The sequence below is a fragment of the Diadema antillarum genome, unplaced genomic scaffold (assembly GCF_040938485.1).
Source record: "Diadema antillarum isolate AM-2024a unplaced genomic scaffold, OU_Dant_1.0 seq00000477_RagTag, whole genome shotgun sequence".
Taxonomy (NCBI): Eukaryota; Metazoa; Echinodermata; class Echinoidea; order Diadematoida; family Diadematidae; genus Diadema; species Diadema antillarum.
The window spans coordinates 192,783-217,597 of NW_027271444.1; the positions used below are offsets into that span (position 1 = coordinate 192,783).

A 24,815-nucleotide genomic window follows, 5' to 3' on the forward strand; every position below is an offset into this window, starting at 1 on the left:
CTATCATAGCTTGATAAGCATATCTATGCCCGACAAACAAAATGACACCAAAAATGTTTTGCCATCTCAGGTGGTACCAATATCTGGCCTGGCCCATGGACTATTAATGCTCCTTGAATTTCTCCTCATTCATTAGACATCATTCCTGTTGTGAAGCCGCGCGAAACGTTTTGATATCTTTTTAGACATCGGCAACCACAACATTTCCATAATGCTATGAATATTAGGCTATCACCTGTCCACCTTAGTTGGTCTTCTCCTGCCTCCGACGAACATGTAGGGTTTCTTTTTCCACCCCCACACGTTCATACGGATAACAAGCACATGCGTACACACACACGCACTCACGCACACGAACGCATGAATTCGCACACAATATACGAACATACCAGTACAAGTACATGTACTTTTACACACCCACGCACGTCAAGAACGAGCGCGTTCGCTCGTGGATATAGCACACAACACACACGTACACAATAAGAAACAAAATCACATTTTGTAAACAATCTTTCAATGAAATACGATTCACAAAAATGTTTCTACTATAGCTATCCGGGCTAATCTGACCGAAAACAGCAATTTTATGCACGTGCATGTGGATATAGGAAATCCACCCCCATTTTGTGGTACCTTCATGGTAATACAATAATTTTGAAATCTTGTTTAGTTTGTATTTCTTTCATAATTATTGTTATTATTTTATTGGTGTGGGAGAACTATTATTCTCTTTTAATCGAGTCATGTCCTCTTTTTTCATTTCTAAGTTTCATTTCAGCAAAAGTGGATCCCACGCAACCCCCTCCCAAATAACAAACAAACAAACAAACCAAACAATATTCAAACGAGCCACAACAATATCAATGACTTCGATGCTACCAAACACCTGCACTCGCATTTTGGACATCCAAATAAGTCAGATACAAGATGCCACCATTATGATACACTCCCTTCTACAGCGTACATGGCATATCACAACATGTGTCAGTATAAGTGTGTTGCCTCCATTTTGTCGGCTAGCATGTGGAGGCGCTATTTTCGCAGTACTGATAGAAGATCGCCGAGGCATGAAGCACAGTGTATTCCGTTCTGACTACTGAGTATTCAGAAATCACCTTCTCCATACACCATAACTCTGCAAAGGCTGTAGCCCACAGTTGCAAGTCAACATGGAGGTCATGAAATACGAGGACTAATGGTAGATTTCAAAGACGATTTGCCAAATAACAGGAAACATTCATAGTGATGAACAATTTTTTGTTTCATAATTTACTCTTCTTTTGGTGCAGACTGCAGACTTCACCTATCATACTCCCAGAAAGTAGGATAGGAGGACACTGGAAGAATACGCTGTATTTTCAATTCTCATGACCTAGTATATGACACTATTTGATACCAAATGAAATGTTAAAATGATGTTCAATGATATCTCAAAGAGCTCCCCAAAGTGGGCTACCTTCAGTATGTAACATTCACGTTGTAGAGTTCAATAATTTGATATCAAAGTCGGAATACAAAGAAGTGATTTAGTTAATTGATGGAAAGTGGTCCAACATGTTACAATAGATACAAAGTCATTTCAATTTGACACGAAAACATGTTGTTTTGACAAACATGGATAAAATGTGACGTATCAAAGGTATATCGAAATCTTCACGTTTCTTGTGCTTTAACGACTCGATGTTGGCAATGTGTTTGAATAATTTGTTTGTGGAGTATCGGCAGACTTGGTATAGAGTTGGAATACATAGAGCGTCTGGGAATGAGTCTGAATTTACCCAGAGGAAAGATAAAAATCGCGATTTTTAGGTTGTTGTTGCTGATATGATTTCTCCCATGTCAGTGCAATCCACTCTGTGGCGAGCTCCATTCTCTACGTCCAGATGTCTGGCCTAAATTACGAGACCAACATGGCATGAGGTAAAACTTTCTCACAGTCTTCACGCGTGCGCAGTGTGTGCCATTGCGCCACAGGGGTTCGTTGTGAACTGCGCATGCGTTGCCAGTGAGTGACCTCGCTGTGACCTAGAGTAAAGAGACAAGGCATGCGGAAAAATAATCAATTTAGCGTTTTCAATCGATTTGAAATTACGTATGTTTGACTGCCTGATTGAAAATAAATCACATTATTTTCATTCATATAGTGGCGGGCAAACTGGGAAAGATAGCTATAAAAGGAAGAAGAAAGAGAGAGAGAGAGAGGGAAAGAATAAATGATTAGCAAGAGTTCATGACGAGAGTACTTTTTGTAGATTTCGATAAGTCATTTCTATCCAAGCATGGAGGGATAGAACAAAAGGAAAACATCCAGAATAGAATGCTGAAATTCCTTTTACATGAATTCTATAATTGGCATATTTGATTTAAAATACGTACATTCCGTTGTAGATTTGGTAGAATAAGATAACGATCACAGAACTTTGTAAAAGTTTTAATCAGGTTTCGATACTGAGGTCAATGACCCCAGACGTGGATACGTGTTATGTCCGTCAAATTAATAAATCATCAGGCAACGTGGGTAAATACGCTATCATAATACTTCCTTAAGTTTTAAACAGTATAGCGTCAACACAGGTCAACAGATTTGTCACAAAACGTAGATAAGTATAGATATACAAGTAACTTGGAATTGTTATCATGGTTCAAACCTGTCCGATCTTTTTTTCTAAATGTGACACATAATGTTTTCAGTTGCATTTGAATGCGCGTAGTGGGACAATGATTGTATTTACTCTCTCTACAACAAGCAAAGTGATGAGAGTGTAAATCAAACCATTCAGGCTAGCATGGAGAATACAACTGCAGCATTTGTTTTCTTAGCATTACTCAAATTAGATTTTCGTTAATGAGTCTTCAAACAGTCCTCATTCTCATATGCGTCCGGTTTGAATAACTTCTGTGGCACAGGTAAAACAGCTCTGTTTATTATTTATTGCCAAAACATCACTCATGAAAAAAAAAATGAAAGCACAGCGATTGAAATTCATGAATTTGAATAAAAAGCACAGCGATTATATCAAAGGCCATCTGTCATGAAATGGGTGGTAATACCCAGTCTATATCATTTTCTGCAAGGGACATGTTTGATTCAGTCTAAAACGATGTACAGTATGTTTGTTTATTTGGGCCTGCTCTAAAAGCCAGGTCTGAACGTCATTCTCCATCTAAAGGCCACCGCACACTACACGATCAGACTGGTCTTAAAGTCTTAAGCCAAGCTGGGTCTTAAGACCAGTTGTAAGACCGGACACCGCACACTATACGACCCGACTGTAAAGCGCGCGCAGTGCGCACTACGTACGCTTGCATTTTACTGCATTGTGAATGGCTGAAAGCCTACGACCAGTCGTAGAAATTCAACATGTCAAATCTCTGCGACTGGCGCTAAGACCCAGTCGTACGACTAGAAAATGGCAAGACTGTGACGTCACACTTCCAGTCTTAAGGTCTTAAGACCGGTGAATCGAGGCAAAATCGTGTGGTGTGCGGCGGGCTTTAGATTTAGCTATGATGAGAAGCGACTGACTTCTAGGAAAAAAACAAACAAGCGATATTTCTTTCATCTGACCTGAAGCTATCGTGCCCATGATGATTTGTCCCGTAAAATAGTCCCGGCTCTTCGTGTTGTAGTCCCAGACGGAGATCAGTAGGCTGACGTCACCGAGTGATGACGGGTTGACGTGGAAGCTGAAAGTCTCGTTGAACACGGGGTCGAGAGTGTTTTTCTTCGTGGACGTCTTCTTGGTCTTAACCACCTTCTGTCCACTAATTAACTGGAGTTTGACGAAGGGATCTGCAGAATGTCCAAAGAGGTGGCAACTGTTATATCTGATATCTATTTATAGGTTTTCCCGGCTAATTTCGCACTTTTGTCAGTCCATTTGATAAAAGGTTCATTCAATTTAGCGAAAATCCTCGTCACTGCACATTCTGTCATTCAAAATTGCAACTTGTTCGTTCAACTTAGCACTTCGATCAATGCAATTCGCACATTTGCCTTTCGAATTCGTAAAACGGGCATTCAAATTGGCACGTGCTCTTCAGTCATTCAAATTCGCCAGCACTGGCGGAAAATGGTATTTCAGTCATTCAATTTCGCGCATGGGCAGTCCAATTCCAAACATGTTCATTCAAATTGGCGTAATGTTATTTCTATTTTGAAAAGGTGAGAACCGTGATTCAGGCGTATTCAAATGTGAATTTTTGTTTCATCCACACACTGTTAAGTTGTTAAGTATATAGTAAAGGTATCTTTGACCCTAAATAACTCAAGTTTGTTGTTCTGTAACGCTCCTCTTCTTTTATACATGTTATCAGAACTATACATGCACCAGTACCACAGATCACTTCACTTTCTTATGTCCAGTCATGGCAGCACGAGTTAGATACAGGCGTATACCTCAAGAAGACAGGGAAAGAATCATAGAAGCATTTGAGGGTAATAACCTTGACAAATTGATGGCTAGAGCTGATCCAAGAACTTTATTCCTAATGATGATTAACGCAATATAGCACCCACCACATGAAAATAATGGAACATACAGATGAAAGAAATAATCACGATGTAAACTGAAACCTCCTTCTACCAACTAATGTCAAAAGAAACTTAAAATTAATGTATCTGTAAATGAAATAATGCTATCGAACATCATAAACACATACACATACAATGTGTGTATATTGAAAGTACTGTTGCAAAGGTGATATCAGAATAAAGAATGAATACGAAAATATTAAATGTTTGATGCTTGCAAACAATACCTATGATAAATGAAAATTAAAAAAAAAGGAGTAGAAGCATAAACGTGTCTGCTAAATTGACTGCAGTAAATGCGAAATTGGATGCCCAAGAATGAATTCGAATGAACGAGCGCAGCGTGTACGTGATCACGTGACTATATCATGCTAAATTGAATGAACGATTTGCGAAATGGTGCTTGTCTTACGAATTTGAACTGAAAAAGTGCTGATTCGAATGATGTTAAAGGTAATTTGAATGCTCCAAAATGAATTTGAATTCAATTCAATTCAATTCAATCATAGTTTATTTCCAAGAATGACAAGATTATAAAATTGAAATACCGATCATGCCATCTAGGCTAAATCGTGATAAATTGAATGCAGCAATTAGAAATTGGACTGAAAAAAGTGCGAAATTGGCCGGGAAAACCTGAATATTCAAGAACATATATTCTTGAACACGATTTATGTAAAACATCATTCGATATGGCAATGGAGTGCACGAAAAGAAACGCGCTCGTTGCCTATGTTCGAGTTCAAGTTCAAGTTCAAGTTCAATCTTATCTTTCTCCATCGCAGCATAATCAATGACATTATACGCACAATGTTCGCACCGTAGTCCCAGCCGGACTGAAAGAGCTCGGAAAGGTTTCTCGAAATCAAAGTATGTTTCGTAAATTGTTGACGTGTATCAAGATTATCATCGTCACCATCATCATCATCCTCGTCGTTGCTGTCGTAATAAATATATTGTAATCATCTTCAGCATACTCGGTGTGTCGATTTTAGAATCATTCTTCTTTCTTCGTGTTCTTTTTCTACTTCTTTATATTCTTCTTTATATACTTCTATTTCATTCCTTCTTCTCCTTCTTCTTCTTCTTCTTCCATCTTTCCTTTTCTTTGCTTCATCTCCCTCTTCCCCTTCGTTTTCCCGTTCTTTCCAGATCAATCTTAACATAAACAAGTTTCTCTTAGCACGAATATGGCAATTTCTTTCGGCACGTGTCAAATCTATGCCGCATGCACCTGCTGCTATTCACCGTTTTTGTACGCCCGATTATTCTCGGCTCTTAAAAAAGCATCTGGCCGCGAATGCAAAAAGTTGACTATGGGCTATATTTATCCCACATGTAATGTGCATCGGTTGAAATATGAATACTTTCGTGCATGCATAATGTTTCTTAAAATGCAGACTTTCTCGCAACTTCACTTGGTATGAATGGTTGCCTGCTATTAGGTAACATAATAGTGATAAAAATAGAGGGGAAAGCGTCATTCCAAGCGGTTTGGTTATTGATCGAAACAATTCTGTGACACATACAAATACTAATAATACACAGAAAGGAAATTCATTTCTTTATTAGCGAGAATACAGCCAGTTCCACGTCTTGCACGATTAATTCCGGGAATCGGTAGCAGCTCTGCAAATCAGATTGGTCTGGTAACTGGCTCTGTGTAGCAGCAGCGTGTCTTCACTAAACATGCTCAACCTGATTGCAAAAACTGGAAACAAATCTCCTAGCAACGGGCTGGGCGGGGCTCGCATCACTTCATCCAATATGACCATTTCGTCCTCACACTACCTTCAAGGAAACGCGCTTCTGGTGGCGACGTTCAAGCGTACAGAGAACCTTTACTGCTGGCAAATCCAATAATACAATAGCATTTAAAAAAGATCTCGGGAGAGTTGTTGCTATCGCTTCCCAGAAAGAAAAGACGATTTGATAACTGGAGAAAAAATAGCGAGGGGAGAAGTGCATTGGTCGAGGTACTCTGCAAACCAGAGGGGGGGGGGGGAGGGAGGGGCAGGGACACCTTCCGAGGTGACTTCACGTGACAAATAGATGTCGACAAATAAATCCATCATGGAGGAAACAAAGAATATTGAGCTTATCTCGCGAGAGAAAATGGTTTCAACGCTCTTTCCCTCCATCGTCTTTGATAAGATTGGGTAATTTCTTTCAATTTCTGGCGGAAGCATTTCTGGTGGGAGAGAAAAAAAAAGCAAGACGTAGAAGGAATTCGATTTGGCACCGTAGTCATTCATTGCAAAGTGCAATGTTACCATTGAAAACCCATTGAGATGTGCATCCTTTCTCGCTACAATTTGAAAGGTTTGCCAACTGAGCGGGGAAGGTCAAACCAGGAGAGAAGCCATACATAAGTGTTAGGAAGATGTGTGAAATGTGTTTACAGTTTGTGACGAGAATACACTATATAGATCAAGGATACGACGGATCAGTGGCGTCTCGGCTGTTGTGCGAGCCTTCCCCATATCTCTCGTAAGGCGTAGGCCTGCCACAACGAGAAACAAAATTATTGAACAATCTGCAATTTGAATCAATCGGAATATATCTCTACACTCATGGGCAATTCTTCTGCACAAACGTTTTATACCTATGCATTCCAGAGACATGTAAAAATAATCGTATGACACTTGCAGTAAGGCTAATTTACTTACCCGAGCCACCCACTATGTCTGTCTGCAGTAGCTGCTTGGCCTTTATGACGTCAACATTTAGCCGGCCAGCGCTGGGCAGGTAATTCAATGATAGTAGAATTTCCCCTCGACCTGGGTTGTTCTGTGTTTGAGAGAGCGGTAATGATACATATTATCTCGTATGACGTAGGGGGGCTACCTAACCACGCGAATAGAGTGGCAACACGCCCTTCTGTTGTCTTCCAGAGGTAGATTTGCCTCGAACTGGGCCAAGATATGTGACATTTGCTAATTAATATCTCCTCCAACCTCCAAATGGAGTATTTGAAAAGTCTCCTAAAATGTGTTTCTAATCTGATGAAACAGTGGTATTTTCTCTCTTCGTTCCCGTAGCCTCACAGAATTTCCGAAGCTTTGTAGCATCTGTGAAACAATTTCATTTGTAGCAAGCAACATCAGTTTTTTTTTCCGTTATCATCAATTATTAGCAACTTTTAACCTGAAAGACACGATAATTATAAATATGTTATATGACTGTCACCAAACTTTATCAATCTGACACGTGAGAACATGCCTATTTGACCGAGGGCCATCTGCAAATGAACTTAATCATGCTGTTATGTTCAGCAATTATACATCTAGCGTGAAGAACGTAGTAGAAACACCCAAAGATGCAATCGTTTAGTAAATTTATCAATACTTTCAGGATAGCTGTTTCGCGAAGGGACTTTTTTCAATGACTCTACCGTCTAGAGACACACAATTATTCAGCTACATATTCTTAACAGCACAGTGGGTCAGGTTCTTTACGTGAAATCAAAATGTAATACACAGTGCGGTCGGTGTTATTATGAGAGCATGAGGACGGCAGTAATAAAATCACAGTCATGCGATCATTACTGCCTGACACACACTGTATGACGTTATACAAGGGTAATTGACACCTTGACGGTTATATTTTGTTCACGTGAACTGAAGTAGTCGATTTGCCTGATGCAACATGGCATAATTGATAAAATTCTCGGTAGAATTCCTGTCATGTTGAAATGTCCTCAGACACGTTTGATTGTGCTACCAAATTCCCCATTGACCCGGCCGTTGACCGAGGTACTGTATTAGACGGATACCTGCGATGTTACATAATAATTACGGCGTTACCTACGCCCGCCTGTAACCGTTTGCTGTAACGGGTATGTTCGTTATTCCGAAGATTTGTTACCCAAAAATGAAATAAAGTTCGTTATTCTGAAATGCGCAAACTGCGCATACCTACATATTCGTTAATCCGATGGTTTCTTTTTCCAAAAATGAAATAAGGTTCGTTATTCTGAATGTAAGTTTATCCGAAAATGAATAAAGTTCCTTAATTCGAAGGTTCGTGAAAAAAAAAACGCGTACGAAGGAACCTTCGAAATAACAAACCTTATTCCATTTTCGAATTACCGAACCTTCGGAATAAGGAACTTCATTGCATTTTTGGAATTATGAGCCTTCGGATTACGTAACCTTCGGAAGAAGGAGCCTTCGTAATAACGAACCTATGGAATAATGAACTGTAACTTGTTGTTACACTTACGTAAGTACTAAATATGGGAACATTATCATTGATCACAGCACGTTTGTAAAATTTCTCTTCCTAGTAGGACTCTCCCTTCTACTAATTCAGAGGCGTTCAAGTTTTTGGATAAATCTCATATTAACTTATTTATTTCCTTTTCAAACAGACCAAACAGGGAATACGACACTGATACAGAATTATTATATGTTCGGCACAATGTCATGAATATGAATACATTTTCAAACAATTTTCAAGACTTTTGATATAACTAAAATACTTCCGGGAAAATGGAGGGACTCAATGAAGAAATGCTCCCTCATGGAGGGTAAATTATCAATCAGCTCCCCTATAAGGTGCTTAAAAGCAAACATATCCTAGTTGAAGTGAAACATAAAACGATACAGGAATACGATACAAAATAACGGAAGAGCGAAAAAAAAAACATCTTGGAGTATAGGCATCAGTAGGCTTAGCGGAGGGAGAGAAAGAGAAAGACAGAGAAAGAGAGATAACTAGAGTATTTAGATAGATATACTTGATCCTATAAGTTGAGGTTGTTTCACATGAGAGAATCGTAACCCAATTAAGACTTCGTATTTTTTCTTCATCATTTAGGTGCTTTTTAAAAATGATGAACGTTAAAACAAAGAAGTTTGTACATGTACGCTACATAAGATAAGTAGATTATGTTTTTCTTGATGTGATGAAGAGGAAGAGAGTGAGTGAGAGAGGAAATATATATATATATATATAATATATATATAATATATATATATATATATATATATATATATATATATATATATATATATATACCATACATATATATTAAATATAAATATATATATACATATGTACTATATATATATATATATATTTGCCTCTTGGATGCATTGTTAGAAGGCAGACTACTTCAAACGTCAAAGTGATATCGAATTTATGACTAGCCTCCCAGGGTACATACTATGATAGACTTCAATTCTATGACACTCTCTTCCGAAATTCGAGATGACATCCCACACGCGGGGGATAATCTAGATGATGAATTCCCGCTGGACAATTCAGCCCGATGAAATTTGATGATGTTTTAGCAATCGGGATAATTAATATGCTGAAAGAGAGGAAGAAACGGAAGAAACGGAAGAAACTGACAAAAAGTCAAAACAACCAAGATACACGTAAAAAGAGAAGGAAAGACAGAAAACAAGACAGAGGATATCGAGAAGTTGATCATCAAGTGGAAAGCTTGGAAACCTTGAGGGAGTGGTGACAAGTTTTTACAATATTGTGAATATGATAAATATACCATCGTTCTACAAGGTTTCCCCTCCAGCATTTTGGCGCCATCGTCGTGGGAGAATCTATCCCTCGACGGAGGAAGCATACTTCAATTCCAGCCGCCATTTCTTGCTTGAAGTCATTTTAAGTTAACTTAAGCCTAATCGCATCCATGATGTAATAACATCTATACAGATGATTATCTACACCAACATGATGGAATTTGATGTCTGCCCAAACAAACAAACACAAAAACTGGAAATATCTGTAGTAGGGCTTGACACTAATTTATTTATGTGGTTGCCAGTTTGAGCCTTTAAAAGCTCTAATTATTACATTTTGATGACCCGAAAAAAGGTATATAATTTATACATAACAATCCACTTTGAATCTATAGTTGCCCGATTGGGCCATCAGTAGAGAACCTTTTTGGAAATTTGGTGGCTAAAAGCCCTGAGATACATCGATTATACAAGGTACATTTATATGTATATTTAAATCAAACACAGTTGATCCGTGAATCAATTACCGGTCTGTCGAGGCGGACTGGTCATTATATCTTCCAACACATTCTTTGAAAGCTAAACATCAGGAAGTCACATCTGAGGGAATTGAATTGAATATACATGACTGGATTTTGAATTGTCTACCAGCTACAAGGAATCCTGCCGAACATGTTGACTACAGCCATCCAAGTCGACGAAGTTAACTGCAGTAATAATTAGTACCATCGCTCAGCATTGCTATCAAAATAGGCGCACGTAAAGGAGCTGGCACTTGAACAAACATTCACACAATACACACAAATAGAATTATCATAAGGAAGAGAGAGAGAGGGGGGGGGGGGAGGGAGCGGAGCTAGGAGGTAGTGATGCAAATTAACACACAAAAATCGAAGTGAGCAAATTTATTGTGTTCTCGATTGTGAAGCGCGCTCACTGCCGAAAGCTGAAAGGCCCCTAAATTATCCATGGCAACGGCACACGGTTACCCGTCAACACGTAGGAACCACCTCAAGAGGATCATTGCAAAATAAATAACCTCTCAGCACATACCAAAGGTTTTTGAAGCCCGAGCTTGGCGGATCTCGTAATGACCACACAAACCATGGTCTCATGCATTGGGAGTTACTATAATACACTCGGGACATATTGCGCGACATACGCTCTGCTTTACAATGCTTGAAGCGATAAGTTACATACAGATTCTCTGCAGATTTAAACTACTTGTGCGAACTTACTGCAAGGTGACGTCGTTTTCCAGTGATCATGTTTTATGCATCTCCCAAAGTTGACATTTTTGTAGGCCATTAGAGAATGATTTCAGCAGTTTGGAAATAGTCACTCTGGCATTATTTTCTTTTTGCTGATTTAGACGGTACTTCACATTATAACTTATAAGACATACAGTTTTGAGATTTCTGTATGATTATAAGTGGATACTAGAGACAATAATATTAAAACATTCTGTATGTATTTGAAACAATCTAAGGAAATAACATGGTCGGTTTGCATGTCAGTCCAAAATATTCTGAGCGTTTCCATTGTCATATAGACGAAGACACGTACACTTGTATGCCATTCTACTTTCTTAACCACACCCCTAAATTAATCTTACATTGTATTCCTTCGCCCGTTAGTAATTCTGTTGAGAGAATCATCACGTGATTTCTGTGTATGCCGTGATGCAAAAATAGGCACATATTCAGCTGCCACTATGAGAAAATTCGCATTGTACTCGAGGGATTGTAGAATTATTATTGTACATAAGGATGTCATAATATTGAATAGCATGCCATCTTAACCCGATTCGCACGATACTTCAATAATACTGTAAACTATACACAGGCAATGACAGGGTACCGTTACATGGGTTGGTCAAATACCACTCGGCTATTGGATAAACATGATCACGTGATTGCGGACCATTTGTAGTATTCTTCTATGGGAACATTCTGGGAATGTCGCCAACGGGAGATCATTCTTGTTTGAATAAAAAAAAGGGGGCACGTAAGTGGGACAAAGATACTGAAATAGGTTAAAGAAGCGCATAGCTACCTAGATGCGGGAATTTTTACCTCCTAAAAGGAGATTGTGTTTTTTTTTACCGGTGTTAGTTTGTTTGTCTGTTTACAAAATAACTCAAAACTTTATCGACGGATTTTGATGAAATTTTCAGGAAAAGTTGGTAATGACAGAACAAAAAGATTACTAAATTTTTGTAGCGATTCAGATGATCGTCTGGATCCTGTGGGTGGAATTGAGTTGATTGGCAGAGGTCTGCGCTCTCCGAGGGCTTTTCCACTTGCTTTTGTTTGTTTGTTTATTTGTTTGTGTGTGTGTGTGTGTGTGTGTGTGTGTGTGTGTGTGTGTGTAATGCAAATATGGCTAAGGAAATGAAATTGAACTCAACTGAAATCAAACGTTTGCGTTACTCTCCGAGTGATTTAATTCACCTATTTTCTGGTGAGTAGTATGCTGATTCTTGCTGTCGGAAGTCCACAGAATCTTCAAACTCCAGAGTTTAAAAGTTTCTCATTAGCATTTCGAACACTCGAATGACTCATTCAGTTTGTTTCCTAAAATGGCAATCATTATCTATTTATTACCACTCAAGAAAAAATATAGTGAATTGTTTGATGTTCAATGTACATAAACATTCAAACATCGGATATCCCAAGTTTGTGCAGACTCAATAAGTTGCATAAAATTGTGATCCTTCTACGGGTCTTTCATAGACGTTAACGACGATTGATATGCAGTGACTGGTCACGTTCTTACGTCCATATTCCACACAAGCTATTATCTAGATAATGACCAGAGTAGAAGTGACCAAAGAAAAGAGATTGAAATACAATGAGAAAGGTAATGAGTCCCCTGGCGAAGTTGGAGGGATTTTAATCTCCTCGAAATAGCACCGGCAATCCGAAACGTAACTTAGAGCATTCTGCGTTGGCTACTCTCGACAACAAAAGGTCACCATCCGTTATATAATAAGGTATCATTACATGGCATGGGTAATTCAAAGTACAGTTGAGTGACCCGCACCTCGTCATAGTTAATGTTTATGCATGTTTAAATCACATAACGTCACTGGAATTCTATGAAATCCCACTCACATACAGGAAAAATGCTGAAGATTCCAATGGAACGACAAGTTCAGTGATCGATACCGGAAATTTGCAGCTATCGTCGTCAAACGCGAACGATGCGAAATAGTTGTGCGCTAAGGAAGGGGCCCGCACTTCGTCACCCCGCGCTCCTATAGACAGAGCACGTAAAAGACGTGTGCGGGTAACCGTGATGATACTTATAACACGTATTCCTTATGTAGATTTAAGATTTTCAAGAAAAACTTCGGTTTTCACCTCAGTTTGCTCGGTTGCGGTAACCCTGCAAAGTTTCAAGCATACTGAACACAGTCCCGGGCGTACATTTTTTGTTCAGTGCGCTTCTAGCAATTTTACGCAGGGTGACGGTATAAGGGCCCCTGACGAGGTTGGGGCACCTCACTATACTTTGGAAATGTATAATACCTCAAATCTCCTCATCCGCAGCCATGGTGGCAGCATCACCGCCTAGACCGCAGGACGCACGGTGCAGCTTTTGCGCCTCATGCGCGCATTACCTATCCGATTTCATTGGGCGCTGCTTTCCTCAATCACATAATATCCGTTCGCATCAAAAAATTTTCCGACGCTCCTATTTTGAGCATCCTGCAAAATTCTAAAATGAAATCTTTCGATTGCGCTGAATATAGCGTGCTATCGTTTGATGTCGTTTGACATTTGTTTACACGAAAAATGCTTGCTAATGGGATACCAGTGTTCTGCCCATGGGAGATCTTGTCAAATAACCCATTATCACGTGATAGTAATCATGAAATTGTTGAACGGTGCTTGATGGACAATATATGATATAAACTCGGACTGTCATCTACCAGACTGTACATAGTAGTGTTCATGCCAGTCCTGTGTAAGTCTTTCCATGTCATATAAGCTAGTTCGTAACTAGCTCACGTCTACATTGGTATAAATTTCCTTTCTTTTTCTAAGTTGGCTAGGCACTTCACTTGTTCTGAAAGGAGCATAATACATCAGCTTGCCCGACGTAACAACTTATAGAATTCATGTTCAAACAAAGAATAAACTTGCGCCGAGTAGATGACCCGAAAGAGCTGTCTATTAACACCTGGGGAAGCATATTATTTCATCGACTTTCCTTGAATGCACTAAGCTTTTTTTCTATTAATACTGCCAAATAAAAGACTTACTGTCTGGTGGATGTGCTATTTACAAGGATCACGTGAATAATCATCACACCACAGATGCTTATCTCGGTGAATTTACAAAACAAAATGCCTGTTGGTACAAATCATCTTTTTCTGCTCATGCGCAAAGTGGAATTACGAAATGGTCTATTGTCACAAATGAAAATTATTATCTATAACGCCGGGAAGCACCGTGATAGGATGAATACAGGGCTCTGGAACCTTAATTTTGGAATTCTCTTGATAACAATATAAAAGAACTATTAAGTTTTCATACCTTTTCCTTAAAGTTTAAGAATTATTCAAAAACTTCGTATGCAACATAGTAAGTTACTTTTTTTTTCTTTACTTTTGACTTCAAAATTGTTGCTCCGGTTTAATTTTACTACTTTTTGTACCTCGGCGAGCCCGAACTTCTGTGCCTCCAGTGCCCTGGTTATGACCCACCATTTCCTTCTCCTTTCCCCCTTTTTTTATTGTCCACCTCGGACTTAGTACCTTCCTCACTAATCCTTCTATCCTCTCATCATTTCTTCCTTTACAAGAGAGTCGTGTTGTGTTTGTTAATGTGCGTCCTCGTGTGTGCATGTATGTGTGTATTACTCTGTCTGTTTTCTATCACTTAGGCAAATTACCTTCTTTTTTGCAATTTGATTTTTTTTTCTCATGAGGAGACTGCATAACTACAAGCTCTGCTTTTTAGCAGTCCCCTTTATTTCCAGCAATTTTGTTTCTGCCTTTACCATAATGATAGAAAATTTATCGTATCTTTGTTGATAATTTACCTGTGTCTTTATTACATGTTACTATGTTTATCACATTGTTGTACTGATTTCCTGACATCTGTATATACGAACATTTTATTGTATTCCTAATTATTTGTTTGTTGGAAATGAAATAAATCAACTTGAACTTGAACTTAATGACAAGATATGCTGGTTTGAATTCTGTCCGCTCAACACACCCTACATGTAGGACATCATGATTCTACCCACGGTGTACTATAAGAAACATCCTTTGATCAATGTGTATAAATAGGTACCTGACAATGCTAGGGATAGGGTAATATTAATCATCCGGGATGGCAAGGATAAAGAAGACTATATATCACAGCTTTAGTGATAGTGATTATAAAAACAATGATATTAGTTATGAGTGTCATAACCATTGCAACAAAAAATAATAACGATAATTCAATGACAGCACTGCTACTAAAAAACAGCAACATCTACCACCACTACTGGTGATTACTATTAGTTGTGACTATGTGATTATGTTATTGCTATTTCTTTTAGAACACTGCGTTGAAAGCCAAAAACATTCCTTGGAAGTCAATTTTGCGCAAAATTGTTGTCAAAACAGCAGATATTCCAGTCGCTGAAATTAAGAGTAATAGAACTCTTCGGGCGTAAAGATTGAACTTTTCAGAGAGCGTGTACTTTGCCTATGGGCGTTATTGTGCAGACTGGCGTTTGCGACAAAACGAAAGCCTGCTTTATATTATGCAATACATCACGTATATAGGCCAACATGCATCGTGTTGTAAAATGATTGAGGAATGAATTACCTGGGAAGAGAGAAACTATTTTGAAAACAATCTCTGTACTCAGAGTGACGTCAGTGCTAACGAAATCCTTATTGTTCGATAAACTTCTGGGACACCACACCTATACAGCATGATGTTTACGTGACTAAAATAACATTAATCGCCTTTTTTCACTTTTTTGCTTTGAAAGTGCAAGATATCACTGAAAGAAAGTATGCTGAGTAGACATAGTATAAGTTAAAACAAAACGCAAAGAAAAGCTGACATATTGCATTGGCTCAGCGGGTGAGCAGATCGAATATATATATATATATATATATATATATATATATATATATATACACACATTTGATGCATTATCAGCGTCCAACAACTTTTGATCATTGAACCAAATGTTAAACGCGTCACTTGCCTTCTTCAGGACCTCGGTCCGAAATGTATAGGTCCCCTGTTTACATGGTATCCGCTTTCATTCAGTTGTTAACAACAAAAATTCAATGTGTATGGCATAAAGAGAACGACGAGAAAACACGTTAAACACGTCTACACTGATAATAAAGCTGACGGTTTGTCTATCTCTCTGGACGTAGGTTTATCCTCTTAAATTCATAAGTTACCATTTGCAGATGAAACATAAAACCCAGCATTAGCTCTTCAAAATAGTTATAAAATGTGAGCTAGGGATAGAAACAACCACTGTACAAAATTTCAATCAATATAATCGCTGTTAAGTATTCTTAAATATACAACATGTGAACAATAGTTATAATAAAAATGTTTTCAGACTAAACCATCTACAGTTATGGTTTATTAAGAAAAATAGTGATATTTACTCATATTTTTGGCTTTATTGCGAAAATTTTACATGTAGGATGTTTTGGGATACAACTGACCTACACGTATGCATCAAACGTGATATCTTGAATATATTTAAACTCACTGCTCCCAAAGGTAAACAGGACCTTTAATATAGCATAAACCACCGCCAGTACACCTGGACATGGCAAACGTAATGAACTACATGTATATCTATAGGCGGATGTTTTTTGTTTTTGTTTTTGCTCTACAGTAGAAATAAATAATCTCATAATGGAGCACCCTGTTGCTTGTCGCTTTTGTACTCATTTTGTATTCTTTTTAAATCATGAATAAACAATATGTTGAAATGATATTAGTTCCGCACGTTAATTACAGCAATGATTACAGTGAAGTGTAAACATACAATGACAGGGCCCGAGGAGAGGTTAAAGGCAACTCAATCGGATACCCGAATACAAAGCACTTTTCAATTATACTGAAATTAAGTGGTATCCACGCAAAAGCAGCGATTTCATAAAATCATAATAAAATCAATTTAGTTAATGACAACGTGCTTTAAGAAGCCAAATACAACTAAAAATACCCGTAGGTATCATGCCAAATCACAGTACTCTACATTGTGACGATGTAAAAGCGTTCTGAATTTGACATGCTCTTCATCATGTGCTTACTACGTCTTCAGACAGGCTATGAGATGGGTAACTCGGTTGCCATGGTAACATTTAGCGTTTCAGTAAATTTCCGTATAGTTTTGTAATGAGAAATGCTCATTGACATATTCGTTTGACTCGACCTCTATAGTGTTTACAGTGGTCTCCCCATATCGAGGTTCTATAATAATGTACAACAGTGTGCATTGCTATGTGAAACAGTTGCGTTGTGTTTGTTTGTTTGTTTGTTTGTTTGTTTTGGGGGCATGTTCTTCTCACCTGATTTGGTGGTTGCAGGGGTTTCCAATAGTGACCTCCTTTCACGAGATTAAGTCCAGCTAACGTTACCGTGTGCTGCCCTATGACGCAATGCCGAGAAAACTTATCGAAATCTTGGACGCTGAGTAACAACATTCGTCTTTGCGCCTCTGGGTGAGGTAAGTTGAAACAAAAACTTTCCTCAAAGTTTGGGTTCTGTGTTTTTCGCTTCACCGACGTCTGGCGGGAATCCTTCTGGTCGGGGAGCAGACAAATTTTCACGTAAGGATTGGAATGCGACAAGTCTTGTTTACTGGAATCATAGAACATCGGAGGAGGCAGGTCGCGCGCTTTGATGATGCGCACATTTAATCGACCCTCGTTGACTTCGTACTTGAGCGCAAAGTGAATTTTTCCGAGTTTGAAGCGCGCTACTTTCTCCTCGTCAGTGAGGTCCTCCTCGTTTTCGTTAACTTCGTAAAGTTTTGGTTCGATCTTGTCAGCATCACTGAAGGAAGAGAGATCACTGGTGTACCTACGGGTCAGTGGGCGTGGTTGGACCGGTTCCTGGCTGGTATTAGGGGGCCAGAATTCGATCGGTTTCATGTCTATAATGGGAACGGGTGTGCTGCTGCCCCGGCGATAGCCAGAGCTCGAATATTCCGAAACGGGCGTCGAGCTTCGTCTTGACTCGCCGCACGATGACCGTCGCGAGCTGGTGGAGTTGAGTCTGGAGTGGGACGTCGATGACGGTATGTCGCTAGAGTATCCCGGCGATATTGGAATGTCAACGTTGTCGTCGTCATCGAAGTCGTCGGCGAGATCCTGAAAGGAGGAGTGATGTGGACGGCAACAATCACCACAGCATGCACGGCAGCAGCGAGCTCCACAGCACAGTGTAGCCGCCAGCTGCCACAGAACCCCTCCCCCTCGGTGCTGGAAAGGAAAAAGAAAAGAAAAGAAACTTCTAGAAGAGACAGTCCGTTTCGTCAGGTTGCAAAGGGCAACCTTATAGACAACAACTTAAAGTTAAGTGCGACAGATATTTTCAATGGGGTTTTCCGATGATTTTGTTTACTAAAGAGTTTAATGTATATGTTGTGTACTTGCTTATTTCTCCTATTCGTTTTCAAATGTATGTTCATAAATTTTGTATTACTTTGAGGTATTGTAATCATAGTATTTGAAAGAACTTTGTGTGATATTGGAAATGACATCTGCATTCGTTAATGTTATTAGTTTGGACCATTTTCATCTGCATTATTTCATGGTTGAAGTGAATGATCATCGTTGTAGTTGCTCCGATGCCGCTGAGCAGGTTGGCAACCCATTCGCAAAACGTTTATTTCATGACCCAACGTTAGATTTTCTAAACCTGGCAATTATCTACATCTCTGAAAAAGCCCCCCCCCCTCCCCATAAAAACACCAAAAAAAAAAAAACCCACCAAAAACCAAACAAACAAAAAACAAATAACAATAACAACATCAACAAACAAAACCCAAACCAAACACAAAGAACTTTAAACTCTACTCCTGAGTATTAAACCTTGCCGGACACTATCAGCGGTGCCGTCAAATCAGTTACTGTCGATGCACAAAGCCAATTAATTATCCTTGAACGTGGCAAAATCAATTTCAGAGCGTGATAAGGAAGCAATCAAATTCCGTTTTAAAGGAAGAGTGAGCATGAAGTGAAGACGCTTCGGATGTCCTCAGTAAACAGGATTTGTCGATGTATACTGATGAACATTGCTTCGTGAAAATATCAGACACGTAAGCAAGACAACCCCAAGAGAAATTACAGCAATCAATAACCTAAAACTTCTTTTATTGAAAAGTACTCCCATCTCTTTATTCTTTTGAGTGTGTTTGTATGGGGGGGGGGGGGGAGAGAAATCACCCCATAACTGAATTGGGAAATTCCGGCTTTGAGTGCTCCTTTTATGTGCAATTCTATTCAACATGGCTTTGATAATTAGAGTTAAAGTCGAACATACAGTTTGTTTTATTCATAACAATAGCTCATAATATAGGACCAAAGCATTACGAGACCCCAAAAGTTTTATCTGTTTCTGTAAAGCAATGATGTCAGTCACAACCACATACAAATCAGATTTGCCTGTTTTCATAATTGCTAGCGTGCTCTTGAACTTGTCTTACGTAATAGGTTGACATTGAGTATTATGTGCTTCCAACTATGAATAGGTATTATGCCTTGCTTCATAAAATTGCTTGTGAGTAATTGAAATGTTGATTATGTTCTTAATTTGTAATAACTGCGAATGATGTATTAATCTATATACTTTAAATCTAGGGTCACATTACACTTGACTTGACTGCTACATTTCTTTTAAAATGTACGAATTGATGCTCACAAATGCACGTTTGGAGCATTGCTGTATCAGAACAATTTTCTTTCTGCCTCATCATACTATTTCACGCGTTCGCCGACAGAACGTGACACCTTGGTCACTATCACGTGCTATCCCGTCACGTTGAGAAAAAATGTATTCCATCTGTCTTTCACTGCAACTTGGAGGCAAGGATCACACACTATATAAAGCAGAGAAATTACTACACACAGTAAAATGCGAATTAAACAGATGCTAAGTTAATGTGTAGACACTTGTCAGAGATAGGATAAAAAGCCGTGCACAGCAAATGGGACACCATTTTGTGCGACACCCCCTTTGACTCTCCATACAAGGTGTCTCTCTCTCTCTCTATGTGTGTGTGTTGGTGAACCAAGCTTTATTTAGTCAATTAGATGAACGAAATGAAAGAGCTTGAATGATCATAATGAGACAATCCGATGACGCAGACAGGAAAGTCTATTTGAATATACAGTACATGCTGCGATAAACAAATGTCTATTAATGCTCCGGTAATTTGTAGCATCCTAATTTCTTAATATCTCACCATTAATCTTTTTTTACGTCATAAAAATGACAATATAATTCCGCGAGGGCACACTTAAAAAGGGACATCTGTTTCCACGAGAACTTAATGAATGGTTCAAACAGTGCGACATTTTCGGTCGAAGACGGGTAGGATGGGGTTAAAAAAAAAGATTCTAATAATGTCTCTCTTTCGACAATTTACGGAGGATACTAAATATCCTGCCCCGAGCTATACTCCGCCTATGCCGGTATTTCTCCTCCCAATAAAGTTTGAGCAAGATATATCTGGCCTTCGTCTGAGAAGATCGATGGCTGGGGACGGACTAAGTTGCCTCCATCTAATTGACTTATTGGACAGCAAACAATGATGAATTCAAGGGTTCTCGTGTAACCTATAGTCCTGTTTATCGAGTCGTTTTCGTGGCTTGATTTTACACGCACATGTAGGAATGACGTGATCGAGGCAAGATGAAAGTTTTTGAAGTTTTTTTGTCCGCAAGAATTAAGAAAATGAAACTCACTTTGTCAATGGACGAGGAAGGAGGGACATGTATAGCCTTCTAGCTGCATTGGTGGGCGCTATGGATGCACACGAACGGAGAGACAAAAAGAAAGTGAATATATTTACGCACCCTGCGGGGGCGCTGTCAGTTTCACGATATCTTCATTTTGGCTGAATTGATGTTCGGGCACAGCGAACATACAACTCCAGCATCGGATAAATGATACCGACCGTCACGCTATAGAAAGACCTCGCGTCATTTATCACTCGACTAGAGTGGCACAACACTCCTCCTCCTCCTCCTCCTCTCTCCCTCTCTTCCTCTCTCTCCCTCTCTTTCTCTCACTCTCTATCTCTCTTCCTCTAAAAAGATGCAGATCCAGAAAGTAATTGGGCCCAAACGTGATTGCCAATATTCAATAAGGCGAACTTTAAGCATGTGCTGATACAGGTGTAGGAAAAATACGACTGCTGGGGAGAAGTCCAAATTACCGCACATCTTTCCAACTTTTGGGGTGATCTCTCCTTGAGCTTTGGAAACATCGTGCCCAGCGCCGAGAGGTCGGGGCTTTCATGTCGGCGGGGCTAAATGCAGAAATGAATGCCACGCGATATCTTCATTATTTTCTCCGGACGGGTTTAAAGCCTGGAATATTGTGTCGTTCATCATCGCCGAGAAGGAAAGAAGTCCATTTAAGCCTTCCGGACACGACACGATGAGATCCTGGGACGGAGAGATCTTCTCCTAAATCTAATAAATGATGGTGCTACTGTTCTAAATCGGGCGCAGATTTTTATTCGAATCTCGCTCAAGGCTAGAGATGCAGCAGGCAGGGAAAGGCGCAAGTAAGAAGCAATAACCTGCAGGGAGTACAAAAAAAAAAAGATGAATCCATCCCAATGGATGCCTGCACTACCAGTAAGCATTCAGTCGGTCCAGGTTAATGTCAGATTCGTTGCTTTCATCCGAAGGAAAAGCAGGGGCAAAAGAAGCACAACAACACCCCCTCCCTCGCACAATTACCGATGCTTATAGATTCAGAAGTTCTATTCAGCGGCTATTCGTTCTATTTAAGCACCATATCAAGGCCAATGAGTACCGTAGTAATGACTACTTAAAAAATGCACATATGTATAAAAATCCGAAATGATTCTGTCTCACGGATTGCTGTGTGTGTATGTCGCGAAAGGATGTCATCTAATTAGTACCCTGAGAAGTCAAATTTATGAGTGAAGTGTTAAGGCAAATCGTGAATTTCATTTGTAATAAAAACAACTATATTATAACTCTATCAATCTGAAATGAAAATGGAAAAATCAATTATAATTTACAGTTGAAATTCATGAAATTCTTCCGTCGAGATGTTTTCATAGCAACTGATGGACAAATTGCCCTATATCGACGGCAATTTGTCTATCAGTTGTAATGACCAAACATCTCGACGGAAGAATTTCATAAATTTGAATAATTACGCAGTACCCGCTGCATGCTATAAGGATTAGAACCAACACTTAGTGTCGGGCGGAAGCGTAATATCTATATTCTTCATAAAATGTCTGCATCTTCATATTCTCCACATCTGTCTGCCGAGCTGTGCTCCTTCTCAAGACAGAATGTGTCTGACATCTTTGATTCCTCAATTTTGGGAAAATAACCTAAGTGAAGAAAATGCTGCTCATTTAATAATGACCAATCACTGTAGAAGCTGGAGCAATCATGAGTCAATAATCAAGATTGATGCTTTGTATGTGTTACTGATTTTATATCGCAAATAACAAGCATATGAACTCTGGTATGTGGGGAGGGTTTCACCGGACGGAGTAACGTTTGAGTGTATGTATGTGTTTGTGTATGTGTATGTGTGTTTGTATGTGTGTTCATTTAAAGTGTCCTTGCTTTTCTATCTGTCCATTTAATAGTTTCATTATTTCATTTCATTTCATTTCCAACAAAAGTATACAGTACCGTGTAACATTTGCACATACATACGAAATCAATGCGGTTTATTTTTATGATAATGAAAACATAGTTTAAGAGAATACAACAGGCTAACTGTGACTTATTGCATCTAAGAAAAGTTGTTGGAAATGGATGATTATTTCGCTTGTTATGATTCTGCAATCTTTTCAAGGACCTTACAAAAATATATGCTATACGTTATATGATTATCTTCAATATGAGGGTTCTTCAGCATACTTTTTCATTCACTTAATTTTGATTAGATTTCATTCTTTATTCTTGATAATGATATCTTGAATGCAAAGAAGGCCAAAAATATTACATCTGAACATTTCTTTGTTAAATTCATGTAACATATTGGAAGTCTATGACCATGCGGATGACAATTAAGACGTCAACTTCTGATCCTTTCTATCTCATGCTTGGAGATTGAAAAGAAAGATAAAGAAATAGAGGCAAAAAAACATAAACCTACGAAATATCACCTTGACTCTTGCTTTTGTTAATGAAGCGAAGATTGATTTCAGATTAGGTCTTAATGTTAACAGCTTTCTCTCTCTTTGGCCGTGTATATGACTGTACGTGAAATGCCTGTCTAGGTGAATTATCTTAAGGGGGATAACAGACGTTTTTTTTGGAGACGGGCAAAAAAGGCGGCCATATTTCCCTCCCCCGGACTCGCCAGAGGCAGCGAAGAGTATGCGTCTCGGCCCGGCAACCTGTCGACGGCGTGTCTAACTAATTTGCATGGATGAGGTGCTGACAGATAACAACAACAGAAGGGAATCACAATCTTCCAGATTTCATGACGTCAGCGAAATCTGCTGGGCCGAGGGGGCTGGCAAGGCGCAGACACTGTCACCGCGCGTTACGTTGCTCTTACTGCACAAACCACCTGTTTCGTGACGTCACAATCAAACCGGCGTCCTTCCTCGATTACACTCATTTCGTTCTTAAAGTTATAACCAAACGTTTTCGACACGCTGGCTGATTACTTCAAACCATGTATGGGGCTACGGTAGCTCTTTATGTTCAAACAAACTCGCATGCAAAAAATCTCATTGCAGAATCAAATTCTTGAAAGATTGTCTCTATAGCTTGGAACTCGTACAAGATTATGACGAACATCGATTCGTAATCTTTATTTTCGTGATCAACGGTATGATTTTGAACAACATGACAGCTTAACATACACGATATGAGAACTAAATTTGAAGAACTGAAGAACTGAGTGAAATTATTTACAATCATTTTGGAAGGAAACGTGAATATATAACATGACCAGCTATGATTATAGCCAGATGTTTCTATCGAGTACAATATCCTTTAAGTGAGAATTTCTGTTTGCCACTGAAAACGCGGTACATCTAAAGAGTTGTTTTTTTTTTTCTTGATACAAAATAAAAACGTTTTATAATTCTGTCATGATTGAAAGAACCAACAAAACGCCTCATGAGACCATTCGTCCTCTATTGCTAAATGCACTTATGTGCGCATACACACGCACGCACGCACACACACACACACACACACACACATACAAAACCGTACACCCACTAATCTGTGAGGTACATCTTCATGTCTTTCTATTCTGTATACATGACATTGTATACCCCCACAAGCTCGAGGGAATCGAACCATCTTTAGTTCTGTATGGTTCCCTTTACCAAACAATTATAGTCTAGTGTGTCAGAACACACACACACACACACACAAACACACACACGCACGCACACACATGCGTACACTTGCATGTAAGCCTTCGACAGCATTTGGTCTTTGATGTTGTCTGCCCTGTTGAGTTCAGTGACAGCTTGGCTCTTCCTTTCTTCCCCTTGGTACGCCACACTCGCCTCACACCCACCACTGTGATGTCGACTATACACACGCA

General features: G+C 39.1%; 1 protein-coding gene across 1 annotated transcript in view; it reads right to left on the reverse strand.

Moving 5' to 3' along the window:
- Positions 1-1,897: 1,897 nt before the first annotated feature.
- Positions 1,898-24,815, reverse strand: part of LOC139733470 (synaptotagmin-17-like) — a 63,976-nt gene continuing 41,058 nt past the window's right edge. The window contains exons 2-5 of the mRNA XM_071644286.1: positions 17,582-18,496; positions 7,204-7,324; positions 3,569-3,793; positions 1,898-2,025 (exon numbers count right to left, since the gene is read on the reverse strand). Of these exons, the coding sequence (XP_071500387.1) occupies positions 1,898-2,025; positions 3,569-3,793; positions 7,204-7,324; positions 17,582-18,496 (1,389 nt within the window). The remainder of the gene's footprint in view (positions 2,026-3,568; positions 3,794-7,203; positions 7,325-17,581; positions 18,497-24,815) is intronic.